This window comes from Lynx rufus, unplaced genomic scaffold (assembly GCF_022079265.1).
Source record: "Lynx rufus isolate CCGP_SWC_20201006 ecotype Redwood Valley unplaced genomic scaffold, mLynRuf1.p SCAF_5, whole genome shotgun sequence".
Classification (NCBI taxonomy): Eukaryota; Metazoa; Chordata; class Mammalia; order Carnivora; family Felidae; genus Lynx; species Lynx rufus.
The window spans coordinates 147,131,787-147,142,404 of record NW_025814867.1 but is presented as its reverse complement, the minus strand read 5'-3'; the positions used below and the strand labels follow the sequence as shown (position 1 = coordinate 147,142,404).

General features: G+C 45.0%; 1 protein-coding gene across 5 annotated transcripts in view; it reads right to left on the bottom strand.

The window, feature by feature from the left end:
- Positions 1–1,028: 1,028 nt before the first annotated feature.
- IFNAR2 (interferon alpha and beta receptor subunit 2) overlaps positions 1,029–10,618 on the bottom strand; it is a 29,743-nt gene continuing 20,153 nt past the window's right edge. For all 5 annotated transcript variants that reach the window (XM_047098598.1, XM_047098597.1, XM_047098600.1 and 2 more), the window contains 3 exons: positions 9,723–9,891; positions 6,032–6,162; positions 1,029–2,415 (listed from right to left, as the gene is read on the bottom strand). In XM_047098598.1, coding sequence (XP_046954554.1) covers positions 1,711–2,415; positions 6,032–6,162; positions 9,723–9,891 — 1,005 coding nt within the window. In that variant the 3' untranslated portion in view covers positions 1,029–1,710. The remainder of the gene's footprint in view (positions 2,416–6,031; positions 6,163–9,722; positions 9,892–10,618) is intronic.

The following is a 10,618-nucleotide window of genomic DNA, read 5'->3' as shown; positions in this document are numbered from 1 at the left end:
AGAGAGAGAGGGCGAGCACGCATGAGAGGAGGGGAGGGGCAGAGAGAAGGAAGAGAGAGAGAATCCTAAGGAGGCTCCCTGGCCAGCAATGGAACCAGACACCAGGCTCTATCCCTTAAAACATGAGATCATGACCTGAACCGAAATCAAGAGTTGGATGCTTAACTGACCAGGCTCCCCTCTGAGTTACTTTTGAGCAGTTACAAAAATAATCTCTTCAAAGTCCTTGAACTAGGACTCATAGTTGTTGTTTTCCCCCTTTTGGATGGACCTAGCAGATCTGAGAAGCCTGCTCTTGGGGTGAGGGGAGTGGGATAGGAGGCCCCGCACAATTTATTCACCTTGGGGGCCTCTCAGGGTTGCAGAACCTTCACCGGAGTCTTCAATTCCTGCGTATTTTCTAATTTCTAAAAAATGTTTATTTTTGAGAGGGGGGGCAGGGAGGGAGAAGAGAGAGGGAGACACAGAATCTGAAGCAGGCTCCAGGCTCTGAGCTGTCAGCACAGAGCCCGATGTGGAGCTCAAACCCACGAACCGGGAGATCATGACCTGAGCTGAAGTCGGATGCCCAACTGACTGAGCCACCCCAGGTGCCCCAATTCTTGTGTATTTTCTATTTCTCCTAGCACCACAGGATCTTGGAGATTACCTAGTCCAATCCCCTTATTTCCTAAATGAAGAAACTGAGGCTCAGAGAGGCTCAGCAAAGTACCTGGGGTCACACAGTGAAATAGCAGAGTCAGACCTCTGAGTCCTAGTTCTTGTACTGTTTGCTACATGATGTTCTAGAACTTCTCTTCCCCTGCCCCCCCCCCACCTCCTTCCACAGGAACTGTGGTCACACATAGGACAGTTGGAATCCGTGCACACAGCTCTTCTTAAATTGCTAAGTAGGACCTCCAGGAATTTTATTTCATACCTTATTTCCTCTGAAGACCTTGAAACGATTTTGCATTTGTTCTCTCGCTTTTTTTTTTTTAATCTTAAAATTTGGCACTGAGATTCTATCCCTCTCCCTCAAGCAGATATTTCCTAGTAGTCACCTGCCTGACACTAGAGTTATTTCTGTGTGCGAATGTGTCCTCCTCATTCAAATTGAGGAGAGCTGAATTCTGCGTGTAGGTGACAGAATGTGACATCGGGGAGGAGCCCAAGACTGGGCTCCACTTTCCGCACTTCCAACTCGGAACCTGTGCTTCTGTTTCTTTGTGGGTCCCCTTTCTTTCCTTCTGGTGGCCTTCCCTTCCTGCTTTTTCCCTCCTGGCCCCTTCCTTAAGCCTGCTGGACCCACCACTGCTGACTGTACCTGCTAGGAACCCTGCTGAGTGTCTTCCTTTTCACTCTCCACTCCCACCCTGGCTAATTTCATTAACTTGCAGGGTCTTGGACCACCCAGGAAAGATGCAGGGGACCCTGCTCCTTACTCTGGGAGACAGGATGCAGAACCATTATAAATGCGGGGAAGGAAATGGACAGGACACTTTCCCTTCAAAGTGCATCCCTTGGGACATGTAAACAATACACTGCAGGATAGGAGGGTCCCATGTGGCCGTCCTGGGAATCTGCATAGATGACGTCACCAGGAATCACCCAGCAGACCGCGGTCTCCAGCACCTTCCCTCCGACATCGCTGGCAGGCCCCGGAGGGGCTGGTGACCGTACGCGGAGGGAGAACCTCATCGGTCCTTGTTAATTAACTATCCTTGGGAGTCATCTCATTATATAACCATCCCTGATGTCCGCATCTGCCTCGGAACTGTCACTCTTGTCAGAAAGAGCGTCTTCAGGCCACGGGCACTCTGCAGAGGGGCTGGCGAAGGGTGGCTGTGTTCCTTCCCCACTGGCTGCCAGAAAGCTTATTTCTGTTTCATCTGAATCCTCTAGGTTGGCTGTCTCTTCTAGAAAAGATGGTGACGTCGGGGGTACTTCTGAGTCGTCATCGGGGATCCTCACAAACACAGAGTTTAAATTTACATTGAAGGTAATTTTGTCCCCAGACTCCTCGGTGGCGCTGTCATCATCCTCGGAGACGGGGTCCTGTGGCAGCCTCCCTCTCTCCTTGTAGGCCCCACTCTTGCAGCATTCCGGCTGCCCGGGGCTGGGCCATGCTGCCATCAGGGGCTCGGCGTCAGCCTCAGGTTCGGATTGATCCGGTTCCTCGGCGTCCGGCTGGTTGCAGTCTTCCAAGGTGGCCGAGGAGGCGGAGGCCGGACCCAGAAGCCTGCCCGTTAGCCCGTGCATAGTATAACCACCTCCGCTTATTGGAGGGGCCACCTCATCATTGCTGTCGCTGTCATCGTCGTAACTATAATCCCACACTTTCTTCTTCCTGTTAACGTGAATCACCTCCACGAAAGCCACTGTTTCCAAGGGTGGCCTCTCGAGAAAGACCCAGGATGACAAGTTATTAAAATTCTTAAAAACAAAAGAGAGAGAGAGAGAATCAATTCTGAGTGTTTGCTCTTTATTTTTTGACATAATAAAACTCAGTGAGATGAACTGTTCAGTGATGAGGATGAGGACAGTGAGGCCAACGGCAACAACAACAACGGCTAACAGTTACACAGTGTTTCCCACCTGCCGGGCACTGGTCTCTGTGCCTCACTCGTGTCATCATTCGTTTTACCCTCACGGCCCTGCCCCGAAGCAGGCTTACTATTCTTATCCCCACTTCACAGATGACAAAAATGAGGCAGAGAGGTTAAGAAACGTGCCCAGGGGGCACGAACACTGAGCGGCGGAGGCTATGTTCTGGCCTCCACTCCTTCCCGCGGGGCTCCCCTCATCGCTTCCTGCTGCTCAGGGGACTCCGGCCACTTAGATTCTGGATTGCCATCTAAATCTGTCCACTGAGATTCTCCTAGGGCGTGTCAGGGAACCGTGGGTGAGGAGAGACTCTGGAGAGCCCATTGTATCCGGGTCACAGCCCCTGGACTGGAGGATCTTCAGGATGAAGAGGGGATCCTAAAAGAGTTGGGAGGGTTAGAGGAATGGCAAGACTGGAGCTCACTCTATTCCAGCTCTCGGAAGAAAGCACCACCAGGACACCAGCCGAGCAGAGAGCTGGGGAGAACACAGGAGAACAAGGCTGAGTCTTGCCCCGTCGGTGGGTCTGTCTCTAGGTTAACTACGGTGGGGCGAACGAGGAGGTGGTCAGGAGACTCCTTTCAGAGACCTGGAATCGTCATCAGCACCATCTTCCTATTTTCCTAAGGCCTACTTGGGCTGCCCACTTGGGCAAACCTGCTCTTCCCCTACTCTACCCAAGCCAGGCGTAGGGACAATTTTTCTGTTGGGTTGTTCGTCTTTTTTCCCACAGGATTCCTAGGGGCGCTTCAGATCACCTGGATGCTAATTGTTTGCCGATTATTTATGTCACATGTGTTTTCCCCTAGCCCGTGGTTCACCATTTTACTCTCTTTGTGAGGACATTCGATGACAAGAAATTCTTAGTTTTAACGTAAGAAAATGTATGGATGTCGAGCCTTTATGGTGTCTGCTTTTTGCGTCTGAGAGAATCTTCCTTACCCCAAGGTCACATAGAATCTCCTACAGTGCCTTTCATAGGACAACCTTTAATATACTGGAACTGGTATTTGTGTGGGGCGTGAGGTAAAGTTCCAACTGCATTTTCTCCCATATAGATACACTTATTGACCCAGCCAATCCTGTCCCCATGGCAATAGCTACTCATCATTAAACATGTTTCCATACGTGTGGGTCTGTTTCTGGGCTCCCTATTTGACCAAATCTTTGTTAATGTCTCTCAAGAAGCCATTTTCTCCATAAACGACCTGTAACATCCTCTATTAGATTCATTCTTTAATGTTTAAAAAATATTTTTTTATTACTATTGCAATGGTATTTAAAATCAACTATATGATTCCACTTAACTGTACGATTTCAAGTTCAAAACCAGATAAAACTAATCTATGCTGTTAGTAATCAGGAAAGTGGTTATCCTCGGTGGGGGTTAGTTACTCGAAGGTGGCAGGAGAGAGACTTCTGGAGAGGCTGATTATGTATTCTCTTTCTTGATTTAGGCATGAATTACATGGGTGCATTGAGTTTGCGAAAATTCACAGGGCTTTATACTACGAATTGTGTACCTACTTAATTTCTTGGAGGTTGAAAAGCAGCTTCATGTTTGTTTTCTGATTATTGCTAGTGTATAAAAACGCAAGCATTTTTTATATTGATTATTTTGTATGTACCAACGTCACTAAACTTATTAATCCTAATCATTTATCTCTAGATTCGTGTGAATTTTTTACTTTGCCAGTTATATCATCTATAAATTGTCACAGTCCCTACCCTTAGTCCTCAGACTTTAAGATCTAGGAAGTTTTTGTTTGTTTTGTTCTTTTCTATATCCCCAGCACCTAGAACATGTAAACACATGGTAGGTACTCGGTAAATATTTGTTAAATGCAAAAAAAAAAAAAAAAGAAAAAGAAAACTTTAACATCTGTTCTTGATGAAACACATATACACACAAATACACGAGGCCTAGAGTGTTCTGCTTTGCCATTCCTAGAGTTTTTACTTAAACACAGAGCAACAATTTTTCATGAAGAAGTATGAGAAAGACACAATAACAACACGTCCTCTCAGTACTTGGGGTCAACACAATAACAGGCGTATTTATAATTGGTGTATAATTTGGACGCGCCTTAGGGATGGGAGGAACCCCAGGGAGACCTGGCGGGGGGATTAGTAACCATTTTAGGTAAGTCAGGCAGAGAATTTATCTAGAAGGGAGTAGGTGTGGTCATAAGGACCTTTATATCTCAAGGCTACAGTGAGACATATCGGGGTAGGATTTGTCTAAGACCTCAAGGCCAAAGGAATAAATACTTGGCAGACAGGAAGAAGTGGATTAAGGCAGCGATAAGGCCGCAACTGACGGCTAACATAAAAGACTGAAAGATACGTTTACACTGAAGGATCAAAACTGTCTGTACTTGAAAGGCAGGGATCACAGTGTGGATGAAACCCAATACAGAGTCCTCTACGTCTAAGGCGTCTAAGGCGGGGCCAAATGCAGGCTGGGTTCAAATACCCATTGTAATTAAAATCTCCCCAAGCACACTCACCACCCCCTAAACAGCCCCCAAACCCAACCCGAAGGAGTAAAAACACAAAGAAAAAGAATAGTACAATTTTATCAACTGGGGAGGAATATTTAAATGTGCAGTTGTTTATAAAAATGAGAAGAAAAAGATGAAATGAGTTTAGAGAAAAATAAGATACCTCTGAATGGAAACTGATAAAATGAATATAGGAAGACAGCAATGGGATGGAGAAAATGACAAATGAGGGGCAGATTAATTCTTTTATCTTTTTATAAGATAAATCCAGGGGTGCCTGGGTGGCTCAGTCGGTTGAGCGTCTGACTTCGGCTCAGGTCATGATATCGCTGGGTTTGTGAGTTCGAGCCCTGCGTCGGGCTCTGTGCTAACAGCTCAGAGCCTGGAGCCTCCTTCAGATTCTCTGTCTCCTCCTCTCTCTGCTCCCGCCCCCCCGCGCCCCCCATGCTCATGCTCTATCTCTTTCTGTCTCTCAATAATAAATAAACGTTAAAAGAAAATTAAAAAAAAAAAGATAAATCCACCTTGTGTATATGTTCCGCTGAAGTAATCCAAATTGAAAGAAAATCTTTATAAAATGTTAATGAAACATACCGCATTTTTCATAAAGGCCAAAGAATAAAAAGGAAGGAAAAGAAAGGAAAAAGAAGTCAATTCGGATGGCCTACAGCTGGCAAATGATTAAGGGGAAAATAAGACATTAATAACAATGGGATACTATGTGACCATTAAAAGTAACACGTGGGCCAAGTGTTTCTGTAAACAGAAAGCATCAAATGTAAATATATATTTATAGGGATGGAAAAGTCACCCAGAGTGATAATACATCTTAGTGTTTTTAGAAAACGTTTTTTTTTTCCTTCTGTGAAAATAGTTAAGAATATAATAAAAATTCTTAAGTTATAAAATAAAGATAGAAATTAAAAAAAAAGACTACATACCAAAACTTTGGGGAAATCATTTCTTAAGCATATATAACCAACCCGTTTCAGTATTAATATGGTGCTTATGAAGACAGCTGCTATTAAAAACATAATAATTATTCCTCCTATTTTGGCGGATTCTGATGACTCTGTTGATGAAAAATGAAATGACTTTATTTCAAAATAAATTCAATAAATTATCACAGGTAAGTGGAATAAGATATCAGAGAACAACAAACATGGGAAAACTATTGTTACAGACAAAAGAGTGAAAGGAATCCAAGCATACATATTCTTAAATGATGAAAATGGCAGATTTATTTTTAAAAGTGAAATTTCTTCCAGTTTATAATGATGTTTTATGACTGCCCCATGCGATACAGTAGCCATCAGCCATATGTGACTACTTAAATTTAAATCATCAAAATCGAAAAAAAACCCGTTTCTCATTCATACTGGCCATATCTCAAAGGCTCAACAGCCACCTGTTAATACGGTTAAAAAGAAAACTCAAGGCCCAAAAAGGAGTCATTTTATGCCTGGCCCACATCACCAAACTGTAATCTTCACTGGTCATTCTGGAATTTCCAACTCAGCACCATGAGGTAATCCACCTAACAGAATAAGATCCTTTTGTCCCTCAAAGGGAGGTGACCTCACCTGAAAATAATCCTATTTTTGGTCTGACTTCCTCGTTCGGCCTTTAAAAGCATTTCTCTTTCTGCAGCCCTTTGGAGCTCCTTTATACTTGCTAGATGGGATGCTGCTCAACGCACAAATCGTTCAATAAAGCTAATTAGATCTTCAAAAGGGACTCGAAAGTTTGTGATTGAACAGTAGACATGACGGGCAGAAAGAAGTGGAAGCGGGGAGTTTGTCTGAGAAAAACAACTGGGTTATTCTGAGGCTGGACTTTGGCCACACCAGGGCTCTACAGAGACCACTTTGTCCTACTGAGTGCCCCTCAAGTTTCTTGTCAAAATTCCTTTTGGAGAATTGCAACCCTCTGACTGCAAGTAGCTTTTTAAATTTTGTTTTTCTGTCTCTCTATTGCAATGTAAGTTCCACGTGGTCAGGAAGTGTTATTTTTATTTGTTTTGTTCACTGCTGTTTCCCCAGCATCTACAAGAGGATCCAGCAGACAGTGGGGCCCCAATAAATATTTGTCAAATGGGCGGGCACAGCTTTCCCTCAGGGCCTTAGCAAAAGAACCAACCGGTTAATTTGGGACTTGACCAAAGGGGAGACATTTCTCTCAATCTCTGGACTAAACTCCCCCCATACGAGTGATGCCCTAAGCTAGTGGTATTCACCACTGAGTCTGAGGAAGTTAACACTGGGCTGTTTAGGGGGTGGTGAGTGTGCTTGGGGAGATTTTATGGGTATTGTACCCATAACACTGGTCCCAGGTTGTCTTCGTTTGTTCGTAAGATCGTTGTCTAATAATAATAATAACAATATAAATATAGTAACAACAATAAGAAAAATAAAATAATAATAATAAAAATCTGGTCTTTGCCCCTGGTTCTTGGCGCAGACCATTAAAAACCCTTGGAATTTCCTGCGCGACAGGAGTGTCTTTGGGGGACCATACCTGAGTTTATGCTAATGAACCAAGGGAGGGTGCTGGATAGCTCCAGGAAGGGGGCTGGTCACCAGAAAAACCAACCTGGTGTTTAGAGAGTGGAACGGCTGGCCCCTGACTGTTGGGGAGGGGGGAGCGCTGGGGATGGGAGTTCAATCACTAGTGGATGACGATTTCATCAATCATGCCTACGTAATAAAACCCAGTATAAACTCTTGGACGGCAAGGCTTGGGGAGATTCGGGGTCAGGGAACACACGGACGTATTGGGAGGGTGGTGCACCCTGACTCCATGGGGACAGAAGCTCCTGCACTCGGGACCCTTCCAGACTCTGTGCCTCTGCATCTGGCCGTTCATTGTATTCTTATGATAAAACAATAATCCTGGGGCACCTGGGTGGCTCAGCCAGTTAAGTGTCAGACTGGCTCAGGCCATGATCTCATGGCTTATGATTTCAAGCCCCACCTTGGGCTGTCTGCTGTTAGTGCAGAGCCTGCTTGGGATTCTCCCTCTCTCTCTGCTCCTCCCTTGCTCACGCTCTGTCTTTCTGTCTCTCTCTCAAAAATAAATAAACATTAAAAAAAAAAAAAGTAATCCTAAGTATAGTGCTTCCTGAGTCCCATGAGTCCTGGTGAGTTATTAATCTGAAGGGGGAGTGTGGGACCCTCTGAATTTGTAGTTAGAGTGCACAGAAGTTTGGACGGCCAGACTTGCAGCTGGTACCCGAAGAGGGGGCAGTCTTGAGTCTGAGCCCCTTAACCTGTGGGGCCTGCTAACTCCAGAGAGTGTCAGAAAGGAATCGAATCACTGGACACCCGGCTGGTGTTGGAGAATTGGTATTAGGGCATAGGTATGTAGATTTGTTTGGGGTTCCCATTTTCCTAAGAGCTACAGGCATAAGGAATTTATAGGCAAGTTCAGGTTTGCCCATATTTGACTGACCCTATACTAATGATTCAAGCTAATGCCTTTTTCCTTTAAAGGTACTTTAGGGGCGCCTGGGTGGCGCAGTCGGTTAAGCGTCCAACTTCAGCCAGGTCACGATCTCGCGGTCCGTGAGTTTGAGCCCCGCATCGGGCTCTGGGCTGATGGCTCAGAGCCTGGAGCCTGCTTCCGATTCTGTGTCTCCCTCTCTCTGCCCCTCCCCTGTTCATGCTCTGTCTCTCTCTGTCCCAAAAATAAATAAACGTTGAAAAAAAAAATTAAAAAAAAAAAAAGGTACTTGAAAGGAGCTACTTTTTCCTTTAAAATCGCTCCGGGCGTCGTTGGACCCTGCGGAACATGGGAGAGTCAAATCACACTGAGCATCTCCAAGCACTAGGTGCCAGGCCTGTGTCCACTGAATCCCCAAGGAAGCCATACCATTGCGGTTGCTTTCTTCTGTCCCACCTGATCTTGTCTGTACTCTGGTAAGTCAGACCATTAAAGAAACTCTCGTCAGGGTTGGGAAATTCAGAAAGGCTTCTTTGGTGGAGACTTTCACTTTTGGCAAAACAATTAGGGGCCTCGTTACTTCCCAAGCAAATAATCAGCAACGAACGTCCCTAAGCCTGACTGTTCTCACTGCAGATTTCTCCACTCAGAGGAAGGTTCGGGGACTAGGCTGTTTCCCGTTCTGATGCCTTCGCAACAGAAGGACTTTTTAGTCTTCATGAGGGACTATGTCATACGCACTGGTGAGCTTCCCTTCCATCTACAAGCTATAGCGAACTTTCCTGCAAGCCGGCCACGTCCGTGGGCCACACCCAGCCTCCACAGTTTGACCCTCTGATACCTGTGCGTGCAATTGGTCCCGGTAACCCTGCCTCCTCCAGCAGCTAGCTTGAATAATGGCCAACCCAAGGGCACCCAGAACTGAATTCGATCCCGACTCCCTGAGCTAAACTAGAAGCGTTGCCACTTCAGAGGAGCTGACTTTACAAAGACAGACACCTGATTGTCCCTCTGCTATGGCAACTTAAAAGTGACTTCACCGCATAGTAGAGACTGACCAACAGAAAGCGTCTCTGTGATGGGCTTTTCGTGGAAGGAATACCTTCAGGGCTCCACGACTTTCAGATTCTTTTCATTAACCAGGTTTTCCCTCGGAGTGAAAGCAGAACATGAGTTTTCAAACACTTATACCTGTATCCTGTCCAGGTTGAAGGAAGGTACATTTGACTGGAGATCTATTTATTGCTCCCATATCTTTAGACTTAAAATAAACAGATACACAGTAGTTTGCGTTTGGAATCAGCTTGTCGATGACATAAGTGACATTTCCGATGATGTTTCCATTTAGCTTGGGGTGATGCTGTAAAAAAGAAGCAAAAAAATCAGGAAGGCTTTGAGTGAGAATTTCATTTGGAGGCAGGCCCTTCGAGCCTCCTTGGGGATTTGTCTTCAGATCTCAAATGGGGATAGAAAGATCTCAGGCTTGAAAAGAAAAAGTATTTTTAAGTCATTTGGGGCCAGCAATTTAGCACAACACTAGATGCACATTTTTAAACCATGAAATCTAGTCTAGCAACTGCACTTTATAATGAGTAGAAAAAGTTTCAACGAGGAATAAAAGTTTCCATGATGTTTGGGCACCTGGGTGGCTCAGTTGGTTAAAGGGTTGAGAGATCCACACTGAGCATGGAGTCTCCTGGAGATTCTCTCTCTCTCTCTCTCTCTCTCTCTCTCTCTCTCTCTCTCTCTCTCCCTCTGCCCCTCTCTCCCACTTGTGCTCTCTCTCTCAGGCAAATAAAATGAAAAAAAGAAAAAGAAAATGTTTCCATGATGTCATTTTTACAAGATTATTTTGTCATGCATTAAGATAATCTTGCAAAACTAAGAACATAAAAAAATGAGATTATCTTTTTTCATTAATGACATGTGTCTACTCTTCAGGAAGTGCCCTCATACATATTAACGAATGTGATTATGAAAACAGTCCACAGAGTTGCAACGATCTCCATTCTCCAGATGAGGAAACTACCACTCAGAGTGGTTAAGTAACTTTCCAAGGCCACACAGCATGGTGTGGCAGAACTGTG